The 23,273-nt window shown below is 35.7% G+C and overlaps 2 protein-coding genes across 2 annotated transcripts; one reads left to right on the forward strand and one right to left on the reverse strand.

Annotated features, from left to right (window-relative positions):
* Positions 1–772: 772 nt before the first annotated feature.
* trappc5 (trafficking protein particle complex subunit 5) lies at positions 773–10,026 on the reverse strand. The gene is made up of 3 exons (XM_079864695.1): positions 9,986–10,026; positions 9,386–9,712; positions 773–2,256 (listed from the first exon to the last, which is right to left on the reverse strand). The coding sequence occupies exons 2-3, from the start codon at positions 9,653–9,655 to the stop codon at positions 1,960–1,962; spliced, it is 567 nt and encodes a 188-aa protein (XP_079720821.1). The 5' UTR covers positions 9,656–9,712; positions 9,986–10,026; the 3' UTR covers positions 773–1,959.
* A 66-nt stretch (positions 10,027–10,092) lies between these two features.
* serhl (serine hydrolase like) lies at positions 10,093–19,161 on the forward strand. Its single transcript, XM_079864694.1, has 13 exons — positions 10,093–10,328; positions 10,590–10,679; positions 11,038–11,181; positions 11,329–11,442; positions 11,845–11,886; positions 14,445–14,464; positions 14,780–14,854; positions 14,951–15,060; positions 15,580–15,659; positions 15,761–15,795; positions 16,064–16,140; positions 17,611–17,686; positions 18,447–19,161. The coding sequence occupies exons 2-13, from the start codon at positions 10,622–10,624 to the stop codon at positions 18,591–18,593; spliced, it is 978 nt and encodes a 325-aa protein (XP_079720820.1). The 5' UTR covers positions 10,093–10,328; positions 10,590–10,621; the 3' UTR covers positions 18,594–19,161.
* The last annotated feature ends 4,112 nt before the right edge of the window (positions 19,162–23,273 follow it).

Consider the following 23,273-nt stretch of genomic DNA (forward strand, 5'->3'; position numbering starts at 1 on the left):
CGAGTGTCCAGCGAGCTCCAGGACAGTCTCCTCCTGAAGAGTCAGCTATGGAATCGTGTTATCGCTAGTTCAGAGCTTGCTCAATATTGGCAGCTGGTGGATGTGCACACACAGTGAAGCAAAGACATTTGCCACTTAAGCCACTTCTTCTTTGTCTGGAGAAGAAAAGGTGAATGCTACCGTGAGTCCTGTGTCATGCCAATAGCGAAGCATCCTGAAAACATCCATGTGTGGGGTTGCTTTTCATCCAAGGAAGTGGGGCTCTCTCACATGGTATCAAAACGTCCCGCAAGAGCAACTTCTCCCAACAGTCCAGGAGCAATTTGTCACCATGTCACAAGGCGAGAGTGATAATGAAATGACTGTGGCCAGGCAAGTCTCCGAATCTTAATCCCATAGCAAACATGAGGCCAATCCTCAAAAGGAATCAAGCAGAAATCCACAAATTGTGATCAACTCCGAGCACCAATAAGGCAAGAATGGATCAGTCAGGATTTGGCCCAGAAGCTGATATTCAGTATACCAGAGCAAAGGTTTTAAAGAAGGGTCAGCACTGTAAATATTGACTCTTTGCATATATTGAATGTTTTTGCCAATAAAAGCTTTTAAAACTTGTGAAATACTTTTGAAATCCAGTTTACCATATAAATGTGAAAAAAAAAAAAAAATCTACAAATATAATGTATGTAACTGCCAAAACTTTTGGTCGTATAAACAGTATACATACATATATATATATATATCTTCTTCTTTTTTTTTTTCTTTTTTTATTGGTCTTGACTGGTGGGTGGATTTTTGTTTTGTTTTTGAGAACACTGAAGCAGGAGGCTGCACCCACACATAGCTTAAATACCTCTAAAGATGTTTGAAAGATTCATGTTATTTTTCAGTGTTGTCCCAGTAATCAAGAATTAATGTGAGGCAAAACATATGACTCATTTGGGAATAGTACAATGATTTTTACAACATGACACCATTTACAAGAAATCAAGTCACAAGCACTACCAAAGGCCATGATTAAACACAACAGCTAAATCCAGGTCCTGACAAAAACTACCATTTACTAGTTATTGCTACTGTAATAAAACTGCTGTAACTACTAGCCACCAGTCATCATCAAAAAAACAAACAGACAAAATGTTACTGTTAGAGTATGAATAATACACATTGTCATGTTGAGGTATTAACTATTGCAACTACTGTATACAGTGTTTAGGCACAAACTGTGGTTATTATGGAACATTTATGCAAGGGACAGTATTTCCCGATCTCTTCTTGCAATTTACAAAGACTTTATTATATTGTAGGACAATGAAAGAACATGTGAACAAATGAAACATACACATACATAGATCAATCCTCTATAATACAAAAATGATCAAGAAGTCCAAATGTAATTTATGCTGTAAATAAAACTTCATACAGATATACATTTTTCATTTTTGCCATTATGTACATTGTCTGCAAAATTTTGGAAACCTAAACGTTTTTTTATTTATTTTTCTTCACACAATATCTGTGCAGTAATGTGCTGTCCGGCACATTTTATACTCAACGACTCCAAACCTAACAATCTATTCAATTCTGATTTAATTGATTATTTATTACAATTTATTCATGCTTTGTTTTAGTACATATGCAAAATAGACATCCAAAGATTAAGATCTTCATACAGAGAACTATATAACCCTTCACCGCATTAGTGTATCAGTAAAGACAATATTTTTTTCACTGGATTGGACTAGTGAGGTGACTGTGCTTATGTGGTTTGTCCACATTAATCAAGCCTGTATCTGGCTCTCTTGCTTTAAGTTATTTGAAATGGGTGCTAGATGCAGTGAATTTGTTAGCAAAGCTATAAAAATGAATGAAAAAACAATCAATTCAACTTAAATCCTATTGAGACTCCAGACTCAAAAGTAAAACTTGAGACTTGATGCTGATGTGCTAAGCAATCTGCTATCTGCCATCAAGAGCTTTATCTCGAGCAATGACTGCCTCATCAAACTTGATCATCAGTGTGGTTCCCTTATGCCAGTGGACAGTGACTTTGGCTGGGAAGCCACTGTGGGTTAAGATAGCCTCCACAATGCCACCAGTGAAGGCCGCACAGTTTAAAGTGCTATTCTCTTTAGGTACTGAAATGTAGGCATTTATCAAAGGCTCCTTTTCAATGATGTAGTATGTTTTGTCATCGTCGTTGGCTTGTTCCAGTTTGTCTGCCTCCTTGCCAAACAAAGATTTCCACACATTTACCTAGGAGAAAAGTGAGAAAGAAAGAAAGTTAAAGGGTTAGTTTACCCAAAAATAAAAATTCCTTCATCAATTACTCACCCTCGTGTCGTTCTAAAACCAGAACTTTCGTTCCATATTCAGAACACAAATTAAGAAACTGTTAAATTTACATATAAACACGGGTCAGCGAACGTGCATAGAGCACTTAAATTTGGTAAACGGCAGCTCATAGATGATTGCTGGTCATGCCAGTACCAATGAGGTTTGTTCTTGCGGGTCCGGCAAGTATACAGTTGAGCTTACGTTTAACATATTTGAGTGCTTTATGCAGGGAGTGACATTAAAGGAGAACTCCGGTCAATTTTAACATTGAGCTCATTTTTTTGTACATTTGGAGTGCTGTCAATACAGAGAACAACGACAAAAAACGGTGTTGCCTACACCGAGTTATTCTATTTTTAAAATTTGCACCCTGTTGACTTCAATAGGGCAAGTAGTAAGCCTGCTTTTAGCCTCTTAACATCCTTGATGTGTCATTACAAGTGCACAGAAAATGTGAGTGATTCCTTCCGAGTGAACACGGGTGGATCTGACTGCAGTAGATGTTAGAGATGTTAATAAAAACGAAGTTAATTCAGCCAGCGCTCATACCTTTGTTTACATCCTGTTTTCGGTGGAAGGCCATAGTAATCGATTGTCGAGTTCACGCGCGTGATCATTGGTAACTAAACCTATGCGCGTGAACTCGACAATCGATTACTATGGCCTTCCACCGAAAACAGGATGTAAACAAAGGTATGAGCGCTGGCTGAATTAACTTCGTTTTTATTAACATCTCTAACATCTACTGCAGTCAGATCCACCCGTGTTCACTCGGAAGGAATCACTCACATTTTCTGTGCACTTGTAATGACACATCAAGGATGTTAAGAGGCTAAAAGCAGGCTTACTACTTGCCCTATTGAAGTCAACAGGGTGCAAATTTTAAAAATAGAATAACTCGGTGTAGGCAACACCGATTTTTGTCGTTGTTCTCTGTATTGACAGCACTCCAAATGTACAAAAAAATGAGCTCAATGTTAAAATTGACCGGAGTTCTCCTTTAACGGGTTTCAGCAGTGGCGTGTAACGCAGTCACTGACTCCTACTAGCCACTTTGGTGGGTTGAATTTTATTTATTTATATACATTTTTCAATTGTAGTCTTTTAAAAAGGCATCTGAAATAATATACTAAGTACAATGTAGCATTGTCAAATATATCGATTTTTCTATACATATCTGAAACGTTTCAAATACAATTTTTCCACAGAATACAGGATACCAGCTGCGCTTGAATGAAAATTGTTGGTGTTAATGGGGTTGAATTTCGCCGTGGGATTGCACCTAATTTTACTCATTCCCACATATTTTGTGCTCACTCACACCCAAAGTGCGTGCACATAAACCCGCCACTCAGTACTACATTGAGTTTGTTTTCGCTGCTTTTTGCGCTTAAACAGTCAAATATACACAAAATGATGCCGGTCTTGGCGAGTATTCACGTAAACAGTCAGTTATGTTTTAAAGGTATAGCGGAGGATTTTCTTTTTCCGGGTGGATCATCAAAACTATTGGTCCTCCTAAGTGTCAATCATTCTGGTGATGTTTACGTAAGGCCGTCGTACGTGCTCGAGCACACGATTCACACGATGGCGTGCGCTCAAAACACAGGTTGGGCTTCCCAGTGATGCCTCAGTCGTGAAGTTTCTACTTGACAGGTAAAGTTTGGCATGCTATTTGGAGAAATCCATTTAAAATCACTGCTAGTAAAAGTTAATGTAAGCTATAATTAGCTCGTGCATGCTCTCTCGTGCACACGTTTAATAGGCGTTACCTCTCGGGAGCAGGTAGAGTGTTGCGCATGTGCATTTTTTCAAAAAGTGGAGAGGGCGGTTCTTTTCTAAAATTTCTAAAAATCCTCCGCTATACCTTTAAGTAAATGTAAACAGATGAGAAAGATAATGTGTAATAGTATAATGGAGCCATGCCTCAGGTCTTAAAGTGACAGCAGCCTAATATACCTGCTGCCAAATTATAAGATAATATTAAACATTTATACATGGCATTTTCCCCCCATGGTATCGTTGTCAAAATTGTGGCCAGTGAAAATGCTGAGAGGCTAGTAACTAGAGCCCGACCGATATATCGGCGGGCCGATATTATCGGCCGATATTAGGCAATTTCCAAACTATCGGTATCTGCATTTATAATGGCCGATAAATTAATATTTAAAAAATAAAATAAAAGCAGCTAGGGCTGGACCCAAATATTCGAATATTCGTTCGGTGTGTTGGTATTCGATTTGAAAATTTGACATTTGAATATTCGTTTTCTTTTCTTTCTTTTTTTTTTGCACACCTGGGATCCCCCGCGAAACTGTTCTCATTCGCGCTTGAATAAGGCCTGCGACACACTGGCTGTGTGGCGTGAGCATCTCAGCTGCGTGGCATGTCCGTTTTTATTTCGGCTCCCATGTTAACAGGTTGGAGTTTGCACACTGACTGTGTGAGACACGTGTCTAAAATGCGGCTCGAGCCACGCGGAAAGGCTAGAGCGCAGAACAGCGGAGTTTGTATGGACCGAAGTGCATGCCTGAGCTTGTGTTTTGGGTTAAGCTGCGTTGCTTTGACATTGTGGAAAATAGAATAATAGTAGAAACAAAATGTATTAGCCTTTTTACCCCTTATTATCAATCTAAATTAATCTCGTTTTTAATTTAACCTAATTTCGTTTTTCTTTATTTAAATTTCGTTTTTCTTTATTTAAATTTCGTTTTTTCTTTATTTAAATGTCATTTTTCTTTATTTAAATTTCGTTTTTTCTTTAAATTTCGTTTTTCTTTATTTAAATTGCGTTTCTCTTTATTTAAATCTACCCTTTACTGTGTCAGTAATTTGTTAGTCAGAAAAATATTAGACTACCTTAAAAGTATTGCTTAATTTAACAGACGTGTGCGTTTTATATCACTGCAGTGTCCGTTCTCGGAGCATAATGGATAAGTTGGCATTGCTTTATTTCGTTTTCAAATACATTTAAGAGAAAAGACTTGTCAAGAAGCTTATTTTATTAATAATTTCATTTATATAACTTTTGGTTCATCTTTGTTTTTATTATTCGGGTAACAAGTTTGTTTTTGGACATTTGTTTTCTTTTTAAATTGCTGTTGGTCATTTGATTGACTGTTTAAAACACAATAGATATCATCAATGCACTTTTTGGATAAAACTGCGGTGTATTTTGGCCATGATCAATGCATTGTCACTTTAATTCAGTGTAAGCGGCGCAGCAAAAATAGACTCGGCGCCGAAACCCCCGCTGCACTGCTGTTCACGCGACGCTCCTGCTGGACGCTCACGCGCTGCTCCTGCTCCCGGTGTGAATGCACTCATTGATTAACATGGACGCCGAAAAAAATACGCGCTGCTCACGCGCCAGCCCTGCCCGCGTGAGGTGCACCGCTTCCCGCTCGCGCTGTTCTGTAGTTTACTAAAAGTTTATTAATTCTGAACGTGTGGCGTCTCGCGTGTCCATCTATAGGCTATTGCACCAAATGCAACACTACACTCCCGTGTGAAGTCGATTGGATGAACGGTTCTCGAAATAATCAAAATGCAAACGGACATTTGACAGACGCTTTTATCAAAAGCGACTTACATTGCATTTCAAGGTACACATTTACAATCTTATCAGTTCTTGCTTTGAACCCATGGCCACACACCACACACACACATGGAATGACCTTTGTCTTGTTTAATAATAATACAAATGATGATGATAATAATAATCATCATCATTGATTTTTTTTAATTATTACTGTCAATATTAATAATAATAGTTTTTTTTTTTTTTTTTTTTGTTCAAAGGTTGTTTTCATATCTTAAGTTTGTATTTTTATATATTATATTTATCAGAACTATTCATGTTTTGTTACGCGTTGTTTTGTAAAATATATATATATAAATAAATAAATAAATATATATCCGATATATCGGATTTTTAAATCACCAAATATTTGTATCGGTATCGGCCTTAAAAATCCTTTATCGGTCGGGCTCTACTAGCAACTTTGGAAAACGCCAAGCCACAGTGGCTGGTGAGCAAAAAAGTTCATGTCAAGCCCTGTCTCTATGTATGTTTGCTGATCAATGTTTATATGTGAATAAAAGCTTTAATTAAATCTGTTCATCATAAAGTGATCGTTTCTCTTCAGAAGACTTGGATTCATTCGGATTTCTTTTACGATCATTTTAAAGCGACAGTTTTGGGTGAATAGACTTTCAATGGATGGACAGAAATCTTGTTATGCCGGGCTTACACCAAAGGATTTTCACAGTCCCAGACTAAAGACCGGCATTTTTTAGGAATCTTACTGGAGTCTCGGCGCGCTCCCGTCGTCTCGATCTTTAAATGTGAGGTGATAATCTGCAGTCGGCGACCCGATTTATGCCCGTCTTTCTCTAGTCTTTCATATCAAACATGTTTGATATTATCGCAAGTCTTAGCGTAGTCATAGTGACGTAAAACAATCAACAACCAATAAATTCGCTACCCTTGCTGTGAGTATTGTCCATTCTCTGTATTCTATAGTAGATATGTATCTTTTCTTGTATTATGTACCCTCGAATATTCACTGTGAAACACTTGTTCATAATTTCAACACAGCATTTAAAATTATACCCTTTCAAGATATTTAGTTCAAACTATTGTTCTCATCATATAATGATATAGATTCATAACCCCCATATACAGTCATGTGAAAAAGTTAGGTCATCCCATTAAATAGTAGGGGTGTAAATCGGACAGTTCATGACGATACGATACGATATCGATTCTCTCAGCCAGCGATACGATATTTTTCGATACTTCAAAAAATTCCACGATACGATTCGATTCGATTCGATTCAGGGCTATATCGATCGATTAATCGATATTTAGATATTATGTTCACACAACCAGTTACGTTTTTATTAACTCACAAATGCAACCAAAATATATAACATGAACGTTTAATTAAACTCTTTGAAAATTGCACACCCTCTCCCAATTGGGACATTTATAACAGAAGTGGTTATTTGCAAGTACTCATAAATCATGTTTTTTATTATTATTGTGCATTCCAAGTAATATCAATCAAACTGCAGCTGGGTTGTTTTGATTAATAATAATAATAATAACTTAAAAAATACAGGTAAATTACAAAATTAAAGTTAATTGAAAGTATGCTTTAATATGTTTTTGTTTTTTTTAGCAGAGCAGAGCAGATACATTCACATTTCATCTTTCTGAGTCAAACACAACCAAGTAATTGCTATGATAAATAATACAACACTCGGTTAATCTTCATAACGTTAATCTCCTCAGCTGACATATGCCTGACAAACTTTGTTGTTGTGATTAACGTACGTACACGCAGTACAGAGAGCTTTTCCCTCACCATTCCGTTCCCTAAACGAGCGGTTCCGTGAAAATGTTTCAGGTTTTATTTTCCTTTTACGCCCTTAAGAAGATATCACGAGTTAATTGAAATGATCCATCCTCGATCACTTTTAGTCAGCTTTGACGAAACTCCTCTTAGCCAGCGCGTCTTTTCAAAGTGACATCTGACCTGAATATTGCGCGCTGAGTCGCTAGAACGGACTTCTCGTGTTGTGTTCACCAACAAGGGTGCGAGTGCTTGTCTGTTTCTACTGTAAAACATGAACTCGCGATGCCTTGACAGCGGACAATACCGGCTTTTGTGAAAAACAAAAAAAAAACTTGTTTAGGGTTTAGTCAGTCTTGTCAGGCGTCTTTTTCAGATGAGGAGATTAACGTTACACACCGGCAGGCGGTTGGTGAGTAAACGAAAATGTGCGCTTTAGCGGAAGGATGTTACGTGTCGTGATAATGTGGAGAGTGTCAAAAGGTGCATATCGATATTTTAAGTGTGGAATCGATGCATCGTATCGTTAGACGTTATATCGATGCATCGATCCATATCGATGTATCGTTACACCCCTATTAAATAGTCAACTCTTTATTAAGAAATGTTCACATAACAATGTCTAATTTGATTTTTTTTTTCATTCCTGGAAAAGAAAGTGATTTATTGTAATTAAACAATACCATCAAACAAATCACCATTAAATTGTGGAATGGCTGATGTCAAAGTCCTTTGATATCTTTTTAAATCCTTTTCCACACTCATAAGCAGTGTGGGGGAAATATATGGGGGTTATGTACCCTCAAATTTATTATTTGTCCTAATTTATTCCTCCTCAAAAATTGCATTCTTTTAAAATTACATTTCACAGAGAGTCTTAAAAAGGCCTTCCTTATTTTTAAATAGTTTAGTTAAATCACTGGGTCCTTCAGTATTGTTCAAATTGTTATTACATGTCCATATGTTGAAAAATAGACAGGCTTTCGTGGTGTCCTATTTTTTTCCACATGACTGTATGGTTGCCTTTATATAATTTAATAATAATGATAATTTATTATTAATATTATTATTATTTTAATTATTATTTAATGATGATAATCACATAATTTGGACAGTGACTCCCACCCCCTGCAGAACACCATCACTGCACTGAGCAGCTCCTTTAGCGATAGACTCCTTCACCCCAAATGTGTGAAGGAGAGATCTTATCTTATATACCACCACTGTAGGCCTACCTTCAGACATATTTTGGATCATGCAACATAATGTGATACATGTTGATATCTAACTTTAGCTGCTTCTCCTCCATTTTTGTTAAATCACTGCTGAGCATGATAGGAGGAATTTGGTGGGAATAAAAAGCTAAAATAATCTAGTTGTAGTCTTGTAAATAGTGTCACTACAAGATTCAATGTTTGTAAAATCTTTAGTCTGAGACTAAAAACTGTGAACCCCAAGTCTTTAGATGTGAGCTGATAATCTTATAAAGTCTTTTCTAAATCTTTTCAAAGTCTTTAGGTGTACAGAAAGCATAATTAGTTTGTGTTTCAAAGATGAAAGAAAGGGCATGAGAGTGCGTAACTAATAATAACAGAATGTTCAATGCTGGGTGAACCATCCCTTTAACACTATAGATCTGAACTTAAACCAAAATGATCTGCAATCTGTAAACAAAATAAAAGTAATACCTTAATAAAGAGAAGTATGTTCAATACTTTGGTTTCTCTTTTCCCATTTTTCTCCCTCATCACAAGAACGTCGAGAAGACTGGCTCCCACACCTTGACCCATGTCCGCCAGCCGGGCCTGGAGCTCAGACACCGAGTACACCCGGCTCTGGCAGTACTGCACCATCTCGGAGAACAGCAGCGCGAACGCACTCACGCTCACCTCCGTTTTAGGACGCGTGATCGAGCGCTCGAGGATCGCAGATTTGCCTCGCGTAAAGCGGACCTCCATTCCGTCCACACCGAATTTGATTTGCAATCTGAATTAAAGAATTAAAGTGCCTGAGCCCTGGAATACAAGGACAGTTTGTGTTATAAATCAGCACATTGTAATTTGTAAATATATATATATTTACGAATGCATAGAAAGAGTTGAACTGTCAGAATGTCATTCATTGTTGCTCTGGTCATGTAACGTTAGTCGTTTGCCTCTGGTTACATTATGGGTTTTCCTGATTGCTGAATGTACTACGCAGAACATAGCACCGCCAGTAGAGAAGTTATATGAAATGATAAGCAGGTATAACAATTACAGCGTATTTCGTTGCTCAGTAGCGTTTACCTGATGTTTTGGTTCAGTTCCGGATGCGTGAAGCCACGATTAATAAAAAAAAGTCATTGTTACCGGATATTTTCAAAATAAAAGTAGGACGGGGAATAGTAATGAATTTGCGAGATATAGCTCAGTTTTTTGTAGTGGTAAAAACGTTTCAAGTTTTGAAACTGCATTGGTCGTTTTTTATTTATTTTGTCATTTGGGCATTTTTCACGAAATTGTCGTTCAGTGGAAACGACTTTTATTTTGAAATCATCACTCTAAGGTCACTGGCCAGGATGCGCTTTGCTCACAGTGCGTGATGTGCTTAAAAGTACACTTCAAGAACAGCCGATTTTTATCCCTCGACGTAAGTTTGCAACTCATTTGGAAAACACGACTTTACAATTAAAATGTATTTTATATACATGCATTTTTATTGTAATTGTATGTAGTACATGTAAAATTGTTCGAGTTATTCATACATGTAAAATTATTTTTCTCTTCATCCGAAAACTTTTTTTCTTTATGCATGTCATGTTCAAATGAATAAGGTGGAAGATAGGTTACCTTTCAAACATTTTAAAAGTGTCTTTTTCGAATAAACTTCATCTTCTCCCGCTCATGTAAGGGGGTTTAAACTGCACTGCAAGGTGTGGGAGAATGATTCCTGCGTTCACGAGTCTCAGACACTTTGGCACAACGACAATGAGGAGAGCAGGTAAGAAACAGCCTTTTTTTACACTTAATTTTAACGTGAAGTAGTTACATGTTACTATATGTACTTACTAACAGTAACTTATGCATAATTTCAAGTAATATCCCTAACCGTAACTCTACAGTACATGTCGTTAATTAATATTACTCTTGAGTACTTGCATAAGTACAATATAACTACGTCGACGTGAAATATAATGTAAAAAAAAAAAAAAAAAATTACTATTGAAAAGTTATATTGGTTAACATTCATCATAGCTGCTTCAAAATGAACTTTTAAATACATTTAAGGAGCATGTGTACACTAATGTGCATGGTTATGAATTTAACTGATTATGACTCTTCTGTACTTTGACACACAGCGTCTGAGTTCCGAATGACTGTCCCATGGGGAGAGATGAGAGGGCAGGTTTGGGGTCCTTCTCATGGTCGTCCCGTGCTGTGTTTGCACGGCTGGGCTGACAACAGCGGATCGTTCAATACCCTGATTCCATTGCTTCCTAAAGGTATTAGTATTGGATCCCAGAGGATTCATGAACATTATAAAGATCCACATTAATAAATTCATGCTTACATACTTTGTATACAAGCGTCAATGAAGTGACAGTGGTTCTCATTCTCTCGGTTTTACTTTTCCTCCACATCTCTCCCAGACTGGAGATTCGTAGCCATTGATTTTCCAGGTCATGGCTTCTCGTCTCATAGGCCTGATGGATGCTTTTACACTTTCCCTTTGTATGTGGCAGATGTTCGGCGAGTTGTAGAAGGTTTGAAGCTACTTGGCCCATTAATTAATCATCCTCAATACAAAAATAATAACTTATTGACTATTTTTGCCTTTATTTTCCAGTTCAAATATTTAAAAATCTTTGTAAACAAAATAAGTGTAATTGAGAAGCAAAACTGAATTGTGAGAGTGTATTTATTCTTTCTGCACTAGCATATTTGTTTTCTTGATTTACCCATTAGCAAGTTTAGCAATATTTACTGCTATTACAGAAAGACTAAATATATTTGCATTCAAGACACAACCTATGAAAACAAGTCTTAATATCTTATGCATTGTTGCTTCTAAAGTAAATATATCTTGTTCTTAGAATTTTTGTTGTTATTTGCACTGGAAAACAAGGCAAAAAACGAATTAACTATATTTCTCCATTTGTTCATAGCTCTTCAGTGGAAGCGATTCTCTATAATTGGACATAGTATGGGTGAGTCAACTCTTTACTCCGGTCTTCATCTACTGACAGAGGTCAAAGTTCTCTTTAGTGTGTGAAAGGTCGGAGGATCTATGTAAACTGTAAATTAGCTGAAGAGGAGTGATAGTATTGTGTAGCTGTTATATCATCTTCTATTATATAACTCTATTGTCGTAGATCAGTAAGATGGCATTAGAAGGACACTGCCACAAGTCTAATTTCGTATTGCCATACTACAGTACTTATTTATTAGGGCTGTACTGTCCTAGTCGATTAGTCGGTCGATACGTTCTGGTTCGACCAAAATTCTGATTGGTCGATTTTCTGCCGCGTTTATTTCATCAGTTTTGCCGCGCTGAGGCGCGCTCATTTCATCAGGTGGAAAGCACTAACTGCTAATGGGGGTGTTTTCAGAGTACCCTTGTTTCACTGTAACAGTCTGTCTTCAAAACACCCCCCTTGTTTTCACCTTTTTTGGATCAGTCCAACCCAAGAGAGAGCGTCGAGCATAGAAGGTTTGATGCTGAATATTATTTATTTAATTGTGAGAGCGTTTAATAGTCAGTCCTCTTCTAACATGTCAACAACAAAGAAATCGACAGTGTGGCAGCATTTTGTTAAAATTGATAACATGAAAAAGGTCGAATGCAAAGTTTGCAAGCAACAGTTTTCCACAGCTTGACGACAAACATGACATATCATCTAAAAGTGGTAACGTTAAGCTCACTTGTCTGTGTTAGCTTGCCCTGTCTGTTTTGAGTAGGCTATATGAACATATCAGAATTTGCATATTTCAATGTTTTAGTGTGATAACCTAACTTTTTTATTTTTTATTTTGAGCCTAATGCGCAATTGCGCTGTGCTGTTGGTTGTGTTAGTTTTGAGCCTAGGATGCTTTATTTTTCAGTTATGCACTTTATTTCGTTTCTGCTCTTGATCTGGTTTGTTTAATAAATATTATTTTTTTTATTAAAGTGGACGTGCCTTTTGTGTTTATTAAGAGTAAAAGCTTTAAGTTAATATTAATAGTCTATTCGTGTCTCAGCTGCGAAGCTGAGCTCATGTTCAGCCTCGCTCGGTGCGAGGACATGCACGGTGAAATGATAGCGTCTGACAGTTATAACTTATTATAACATATGACAAAAATAATTGTCTAAATTATGTTGCATATTCCTCAACAGTTCTTGTGATGATATCACTAGTTGACAACATAGTACTATTTTCGGAAATCATAAGCTATGATATTGCGCAGGTGCACGTGATGCAGCGCTGTCAGAGCCGACAGACTCGAGTGTCAGACTCATATCAGTGCAAAATAATTAGGTCAAAAACGATTTAATATACTGCAAATAGCCTACTAGTTGTTTGTTTATTTATAATTCATTTAGGCGGACAACAAGGCTACCAAGTCCTGCGCACAGTGCGCATCTAATTAATTTAACTTTTTTTTTTTCTAACGTCATTTTTAGTCGATTTTAGTCGATTTTTAGTCGAAAATTTCAGGACTTCGGTCGACCAAGATTTTCTTTGGTTGAGTACAGCCCTATTATTTATAGCATCCCTGCTGGTGCTCTAAACGTCATCCTTATGCATGCCAGAGGATGATCCATGTTGTTGAGTTCCTGCAGTATTAGTTCCCAGAAATTGAGCTTAAATTAATCCAAAAATATTTTAGGATTGAAGATTTTAAGATTCTAAACTAGTGTGTCTGTTTTGAGTGCAAACTTTGAAAAATGTAAAGGGTCAAACATGGGTGAAGATATAGGACAACAGAGAGTTTGTTAATGTTAAATCATTAACATTCCCTATTAAGTAGTGAAGCAGCTCAATAAATTTACAGGCCCGTTCACACCAAGAACGATAACTATAGCGATAACTATATTAGCATCCACACCAGTGGACGACATCGTTGTGTTTATTCTAAGCACGTGCTGCAGTTTTGTCGTCTGTCACTTTAAATGCTCGAGCTCGTTACAGCAGGATGGGTTCTGATTGGCTGTCATTGTTTTTATCATTCATCAGCTGGAAAAAATAGTTCTGAAAATGATTGCAACAATATTGTTTAATTGTGTCATTATCGTTATAGTTGTGGTGTGAACTCTGCTGTTCTTTTATATTTAGACCCATTTACACCACAAGGTATGAAAATGAGTAGTTATACCCTAAGAACAAAGTCACTAAGTTTCAGTCCAGTGCGATAACTAGTATTTTTGGGGAAAAGAAAATCTTCTCCGGCTCAACACAACATGAGGGTTAATATAGAGTGAATACATTCACAAACCTGCAAATATATATATATATATATATAATAACCACATTAATAATCTCGATTACTGAATAACACTTAAATATAAATGAAATTATAAAAAAAGCAGTAAAGCTCTATCATCATTCACAAATAACTTATAAGTAACACATATTTATGATATTCAAAATTTCACATTAGTGTAAATAGTTTTTTACACTTTTACACTTTGTATTTTTTTGTTTTTTATCTTTTATCTGGATTAAGTATTTGTCCATTTACCATAATTTGATATTTTATTTAATTGAATTTGTTTCTTTAACAGGTGGTAATGTGGCAGGAATAGTGAGTATCCATCAAAGTGCTTTTTTATTTATGTAAATGAGTTGTTTAGTAGAGTAGTTCTCACTTGCTTCATGACCCAGATTTTACATTTGACATAAAGGGACAACCTATTACATATTTTATTATGTCTTTACATCTGTTAATATTACTATGAGCTGTAATAATATTATTAACATTTTGAGGTAATTGATGATGAGTATGAGGCTTTTCCCGGCTGCCTTTGAACGGATACCATTTTGGTTTTTGCAACCGTTGAGAACCAATGTATTAGGACAGTCACTGTGTAAATGTAACGAGTTTCCTCTGGTTTTCCAGTTTAGCGCGTTGTACCCAGAGATGGTTGAAGACGTAGTTCTCTTGGATACTTATGGATTTCTCCCGACAGAAGTGGTAACAATAAATGGAGCATGTTAGCTGTCTGTAAACATAGAGAAGACTCCTTGTTCAACATGCATACCACATAAATGTTTATTTGTCCTTCCCTAGACTGACATGTTTAAAAACATGAGAAAAGGGATAAATGATCAAATCCATTATGACAACAAGATGGGTGAAAGGAAAGAGAAGGTGTACACTTACGAGAAAGCCAAAGAAAGGTGAAGAATGCCTGATGTCATGTGATGTATGTTTGTCTGTAACTACTGTAAACATGAATGTTCTTGTTTAATGTTGAGTTTCAACAGGCAAGCTTTGCCACATTTTTAAGGTCTTATCTCTCATTCTCATTCCTCTTTAACTACATTTTTACCATTTTAAGTTTAGTTATATTGTCTAATAACAGTAATATTGTCTAATATTAATAATAACTGTTTTCTATTTGAATGTATTTTAAAATGTAATTTTTTCCTGTGATTCAAAGCTTAATTTTGAGCATCATCTCTCTAGTCTTCAGTGTCACATGATCCTTCAGAAATCATTTCAGTATTCTTTGATTAATTGAAATAGAATTTGAAATAGAAATTGAAATCTTTTGTAACATACCAACATTTGAAATGTTTTTACTGTCACTTTTGATCAATTTAATGCATCCTTGCCGAATAAAAGTATTTCCTTTTTTAAAAGTTGTACTGACCCTCAGCGAATTGTAATGTTAAGTTATTATTATTCTCTTTCAGGTTGAAGGTTGCAAACCCCTCCCTGTCCGATCAGTCTGCAGATATTCTGTTGGAGCGAGCAGTCAGAGAGGTTGAGGGAGGTGAGACATGCAACACTCACTCCTAAACTTTCTCACAGATTTCGCTCAGACAAAACAGTTTATTATATCAAGCTCTCTAAATGACTTTGTTTCTCTTAAAGGATTTATATTTACCAGAGACTTCAGGATCAACCTGGTGAGGCATTTCAATATATTTATTTGGTCATTTACATTTCAGTTGTTTGTGTATTCCAGATCACACGATTTCAGATTTTGTTCTACTGTTTAACCCACATTTATCTGTGACAGAGCTGCCCAAACCTCTCATTATCATATAGTTTATTACCTTTTCATCATGTTTTCTGCTTTACAGATGTCTTGTTTATGAAGGAATGTGTGAAAATATACACTATACACATCATGATTAATGCGACCTAACTTTTTTTTTTTTTTTTTTTTTTTAGAAAAACATTGTAAATAATAATATTCAACAGTGCCTCTACATGCTGTCACTAGTTAAAGCCAGAGTGATGCTACTGCTGTGAGTCCAATTCACACACACACACAAGTTTTCATAGTATTCATGAGAAATACTGTACGCATTTATGCACAATGCTCAAAATTAGGGATGCACCATTGCTATTAAATTTCTGTCCAGTACTGATAGGATAATAATTATTTTCATGTTATGGCCAGAAACCAATAATTTGCAGATGATTAAATGATTTACTATTATGTGTAAATGAATTCAAAATAAAAGTCATTTTAAATGCTACAGGTCAATTTAGGCCTCATAACATTATAATGTAAAGTGCTATTTGAAATATAGTGGCCCCAAAATGTATTCGGACAGTTAAGTTACACAAAATGCCTGAATGTCACTGTACTAAATAATGAGATATTTAAACCAAGTGGTAGAGCTGCATGATTAATCATCAGAAAATCGCAATCTCGATTCTAACACCCACACAATCTCATTCCTAAACGAAAACGATTCGCCCATATCTATTAATTAGGGCTGTCAAACGATTAATCGCATCCAAAATAAAAGTTTGTGTTTACATAATATATGTGTGTGTATGGAGTATAATTATTTTCTATATATAAATACACACACATGCATATATATATTTAAGAAAAATGTGTTATTTATATATAATATAAATATATATAATATAAATATATATACACAGTATATACATGCAAATATTTCTTAAATATATACATGCATGTGTGTGTATTTATATATAGAAAATAATTATACTCCATACACACACATATATTATGTAAAAACAAACTTTTATTTTGGATGCAATTAATTGCGATTAATCGTTTGACAGCCCTACTATTAATCCTTTGACAAAATCATAACGGGACATTCAAATCTATCTATCTACGTATGAAATGATCTTTTCAACCACACATCATTGTTATTTTCATGTTGCAAATATTCAAATAGTTTGGATATTAACACTCTATGGAAGCGAAATAGAGCAAATCACCTTTTAAAAGGTAACTTGGCACTTCAAATAACTATAGTATCGATTACATCGTTACACCAGTAGGTGGCGACAAGTGACTGTTAAATTGTTTTTATTTGTCATTGAATCAATCATTCAAGAGATTCATTCAAAAACACTGATTCATCCAGTATTGAAACAAGTGAGTCATTGAATCATCCATTCAAAATTAAATAAACATTTTAAATAGACTGCAGCAATTCATATTTTGTCAGAACCTCTAGTAAATTACACGTTATTTTGTTTAGTTGTCTGTTCAGAATCGTGGGAGAATCGTGATCTCTGTTTTAAACAAAAAAAAAATTGTGATTGTCAATTGATCCAGAATCGTGCAGCTCTACCAAGTGGCATCTGTGAACAGCTGATGTATAAATGTGCGTAAGTGAGGCTTTAGAGCCCAAAGCTTTTGGGACTACTGTTAAAAAATACTGTTTATCCACACATTATCAGATATACATACACTATCAGACTGCATTTGTTTCTTTCTTTAGGGCAAATGAGGGTCTGTTCAAAACGTTTACTCTACCTAATGGTGATATGATTCGGAAGAGCTGGACTGATCAAAAAGTGAGATACATACACATACACACAAAAAAATAATGCAAAATGTATGTCTGGAATAGCAGTATGTGGGTCAATGACGTGACGGGTCATTTTTTTTGTCCAAAGGCCTTAATAATTATAAAAAAACAAATATATAACATCCAAAGTATGTAAGGTTGTACAACTTGATCTCTTTTACTGAATCCAAAAGGTTTTAATTATATTTTACTACATATAAAGGTATTTTAAAGATTTTGAAGTGTCAAAAGGTCATTCGGTAAAACCGATAGTAAATATTTAAATGGAATAATATTGTTTTTAATAAATAAAGGAACTACAATAATACAAATATAAAGCAGGCTCTTTTTTTACATTTCCCCTTTTCTCCTTTCCCTGTGCAATGTTTTACTTGAATATGTTGGAGTGTTTAGAGTAGTCCAATAAATGATTACATTTATGAGATCAGTGATAATTTTTTTAAAATATTTCTTCTGTGGTACACACTATATACTATCTCAACATCAATTTCAAATCAGTTTTAAACTTTCAAATCAGTGGTTAAACCGAATGACTTTTTTGGTGACATTTTTTCCATCTTGTAAAAAATGACAAAAAACAGTGTTAATTGATTGTACAAACCACAAAATCGTATTGTTAACACCTAGGTAAACTAAAAAAAAATGGTTTCAAATATAGTTATATCTCCATTCTATTTTTTTACACTTTTAAAAACCTTATTCGTCAATGACCCATGTACAAATATATCTTTCTCGCTCCTCTACAGGCCACCATTCTTGACATAGAAGGAGACCATCACATTCACCTCAACAAACCCGAGTCTGTGGCCTCCATAATCACTGATTTTCTTCAGTCACACAGTCCTGACAGAACAGAAAGTGAATCTGACAACAACCAAACATCGAAATTATAACACAGATTCAAATAATGAAGTATACACATCATTCAGAGTTTCACATCATTAACCAATTCTCGTTATTTTGTGTTATACTATGATACTTTTTTAAAGCATAACAAACTTTAGATTTATTTTCTCATGTTACAAAAGATGTTTTATTAGAAAGCCTTCTAAACATTTGCAGTATTTTGCACTCATCCATTCATCTTCCAGTTCTCACCTCACGGTGCTTTTTGAGGTGCAGATTCACATTATTAATTTTGCTAAATACATTGCTTTGAATTTTGTCTAAATGTTTTGGCCTTCCCATAAAGGCCAGTGTTCTATGGAGTTGGTTAAGGGTATGAATAACTTTGTTAATGACTTTCTGTATGTTGTGGAAATGAAAATTAAATTAAAGATTAAAGCTGCTGAGCTGGAAACAAAATGTAAACATAGTTCGACTATGCGCCATTATTCTGACTTCATTATAAGTAATTATATGTCTTAACACAATCAATTCTGCATTCAGTGTTAGATGATCCTCCAGAAATCATTCTAACATGCTGATTTGGTGCTCAATAAACTATTATTATCAATGTTGAAAACAGTTGTTCTTGCTTTATATTTTCATGATACAGGGATTCTTTGATTTATAGAAAGTTACTAAATAAGAATTTTTTATTTTTTTTTAAACACACTTTCAGGCAAAGCATTTCACAAAAAGTAGATTGTTAGGTTTCAAATTAAGTCAAAAATAATTTATTGTCAAACATTGTTGCGGTGAGTTAATGTGACGAACTACGCCTGTGTTAAAGGGATAGTTCACCCAAAAATAAAAATGTTGTCATCATTTATTCACCCTCATGTTGTTCCAAACCCGAGTTTCCTTCTTCTGTTGAACGCAAAAGAAGATATTTTGAAGAATGTTTTTTTCCAGATAGTTGATGGACCCCGTTGACTTCAATAGTAGGGAAAAATACTATGGAAGTCAATGGGGTCCATCAACTGTCTGGAAAAAAACATTCTTCAAAATATCTTCTTTTGCGTTCAGCAGAAGAAACTTGTACAGGTTTGGAACAACATGAGGGTGAATCAATGATGACAACATTTTCATTGTTGAGTAAACTAACCCTTTACGTTAAGAGTAACTCACTTTATATCCACTAAATCACTGTGCCACCAGTTGGTTAAAAGTACTTGCAGAAATATTGAAATTGGGTCTATTTGCAGATCCCACTTGGTTTGACATTTCATCGTCACTGAAATTCAGGCACTTTTAGATGTGACGTTTTTAAGTGTCCATATACTGTCTTGGGCCACTGCTGTTGTGTTTGCATCAGTTGTAATTGCGAATGTACAGATTGTTGTAAATGTATGTGAGTTTGATTTCCTTCAGGCTTTGCTGAAAGCTGCACATCTTGCATTTGCCTTGTGCTCATATATAGGTCAGCTCTGCTCAGTTTTGCCTTACATTTGAGACTATCAATTGCATGATACTCTGAAAGCCAACAACTGTGTAATGGCCGTTATTGTGATGAGATTATAGTTGTGTGTGCTTGTGTTTAAGAATCGGTTTTATGTTTATTCAGCCAAGCATTGCTTACCTCAAGCTATTAAGACTTAAAGAGTAACGCAGCAGCTCCCAAGTGTGTGTGTGTGTGTGTGTGTGTGTGTGTGTGTGTGTGTGTGTGCGCGCACAAGAAATATTACATTAGGAACATTAGTCTGGGAAGTGTCATTCATGTTAATTAGAGTTAACCCAAACAAAATTTTAATTCTGTAATAATTTACCCTCAAATCTGTATGATTTTGTTTCTTTCATAGACAAAAAAAGGAGATGTTCAAAGGGATAGACCAACTAAAAATTTAAATTCATCATTTAATCATATCATTCCAAACCTTTATGACTTCCTTTGTTCTTTGTAACATGAAAGGATGTAACATATTTTGAAGAATGTTAATAATCAAACAATTTCTGTTTCCATGGTCTTCTATTGGAATTCTATTTCTTCTATTTTGTGGTCCATACAATTGAAGACATTGGGAACCATGCACTAACAATGAACAGTTGTATTTTTATTAAAGATTTTAAAAAGTGATAACAGTTACGAACATTCTTCAAAATATGATTAACAGAATGCAACGTTTCTTGAAATAAAACTGTTATGTTAAACTGTTGGTTATGAATGTGAATGGTCTCATTACAGATCATGACATGTTGTAATCTCATAACTGAAATTTGAGAGCTTTAGTATATATATAGCATATATTCTGTAATAGTACATCATATGAGCCACTTTCATGATATTTTTTGTTATTTTTACAGCTTCGGTTGTGATGTACCAGGTCACCATTCATTCTATGGAAAAGAGCAGCATGAACATTTTGTTGAATTTCTCCTTTTGTGTTCCATGGAGGAAAAGCCATACGGGTTTAAACAACATGAGAGTGAGTAATGCAGGACGAATGATCCTGTGGGTTATTTTGAACCATTTCAGGGATTTGAAAACATTAATACAACACAACGTCCTCCCTAAAACCTCTGATTTCCTATAATATCTGCCATGTTCCAGTTTGACCTGAAAATGACTAGTAACGGGAGATCAGGATTGAAAAAAAAGGGTTGCAAAAAGAAATTATGTAACTTCTGCTCTGACCCTTTCCTCGTCAGAGACGTCTCCATGGTTACCCTCCCCCCCTTTCCCAACTGGATGGCACAGCTTTGACAAGGAGAGCACGAAAGCAAGGGTGCGAGAAACCCTCATGCCATAGCATCGAATACAATAATATATTCGTCCATGTAGTGGCATCAGCCATCATTTGGCTTTATTATTCAGCTTTTTTATTAAGACGATTCTATCCGCTCAGCCTGGGTTTAACAATTTAAACCCCAAACTACAGTGCCAGTTCACAGACGATCAAAGAAAGACTGCAGGTATGTGGAGACACATGATGCAAATGTGCTGTTTTATAGCATGCTGTACTTATTGTAGTGAAGGCTGTTTCATCTTCATTGTGCTTCATACACACGTACTGCAGAGTAAAGTGAAAATAACAGACAGAATCTGCTGCACTGTTAAGAATGAGTGACGATACCGTCATATTTCCATGTGGATCATGCAATGTTTCATATACTGCAGTGCACAGGTGTGTTTTCATTTGATCCATTTCTCTCGTTCTATACTTTTGAGACAACACGATGTCTTGGATGTTTCTGGACTGGTTCGTCCCCGTCTATCTGCTGGTCTCAGTCCTGGTCCTGGCTGGTTTTGGAGCGTGTCTGTATTTTCTGGAGCCGGGTCTTCAGGATGCCCACAAGTGGAGCACCAAGTCACTGAGGCACCAGCCGCTGGCTCAAACAAGGCAAACACACAGCAGAGATGACGACAGCAACGCCTTGCTATGATGGGACATGTGTGGACGTTTGTGCCAAATCATGCATTGATGCCACTTGATCAGAATCCATTGTCTTTTCACAGGGTTTCTTTAGTTATATGCAATCAGATTACAGAGCAAAACGATATAATACGCTGCAGAAGTCAATTCATTATTTACAATGATTATTATCTGGACTAAACATTGTAATGGTAATTAAACTTGGGTCAGTGGGAAACTGAACTCGGTATGTGGTTCAGAGTGTCGTGTTTTCAGGTGATAAATTAAATCAGTTTGAATAGTAAAGTTCAGCCCAAAGAAAAAATACATCATTTTTGGTCAAGTTGCAGTGCATCGTTTACTTGTTGTAGCGTATCCACATTGGGTACACAAAATAGACACTGATGCAAAATGCAAAATCAGAAAAGCACAAAATGGAGATTTCAGCCCTGCAAAACAATTTGATCAAATCCAGTGATTGTTCCCACACAAACCTCCCACACAGGGATTCAAGGTTAGAGTAAATTGTAGTGACATTTGGCCTAACTGGAGGAACCTGGACATTTGTGTGAAGGGTGTGTAAACAAAATGGAATGTTTCCAGGTCATGACGGTTATGTTCCGGGTCGCATTTTAGAACATGCCTGAAAAATCTGAAAAATGTCCCATTCTTTTACTGTGAGAGTAAACCATGTGGAACTTGAACTTCTCAATGTGCTAAAATTGTCATTGGGCATCAAATGATGGTAGAAATACGCATATGCATGCCAGGCCAGTAGTTGGCGATGTCAAGGAACGTGTAATGAAACGTGTAATGTAATGAAGGAACGTGAAATAAAGTTTTCAGGCCTTCAAAACGCTGTTGTCGTGTGAATGAACAGCCAAAACACATAAAAGTTTTGTTGAAACAGTGTCGTGTAAATGGTACCTAAGATACAAAAAAAAAAAAAAAAAAACACACACACACTCTGTTGTTAAGTGCTTATTTGTGGGCTACTGTTCTTATCCGAGGCCTATTTTCATGTACCAATAGTTTTGTGTCTCTTAAATGAATTTTAGGTCAGTATCGTCTAGATTTGCACTGATTTTCATTAACAGAATGCAACGTTTCTTGAAATAAAACTGTTATGTTAAACTGTTGGTTAATCATTTTTTGGACAATCATATATAATAATGTCATTCATAATAAAGTGGATAATTGTAGCATGTTTTTTCCCATCTTGGAAATAAACAAACTGGTGTTTACACTTGATTTTGGAGCAAATTCTGCCATTTAGCGAGTATCATGTGAAGAGAGTGGGTGAATGACACAGTGGAGCTTCAGATGAGAAGAATGGAG

Source organism: Squalius cephalus (assembly GCF_949319135.1).
Source record: "Squalius cephalus genome assembly, chromosome: 2".
Classification (NCBI taxonomy): domain Eukaryota; kingdom Metazoa; phylum Chordata; class Actinopteri; order Cypriniformes; family Leuciscidae; genus Squalius; species Squalius cephalus.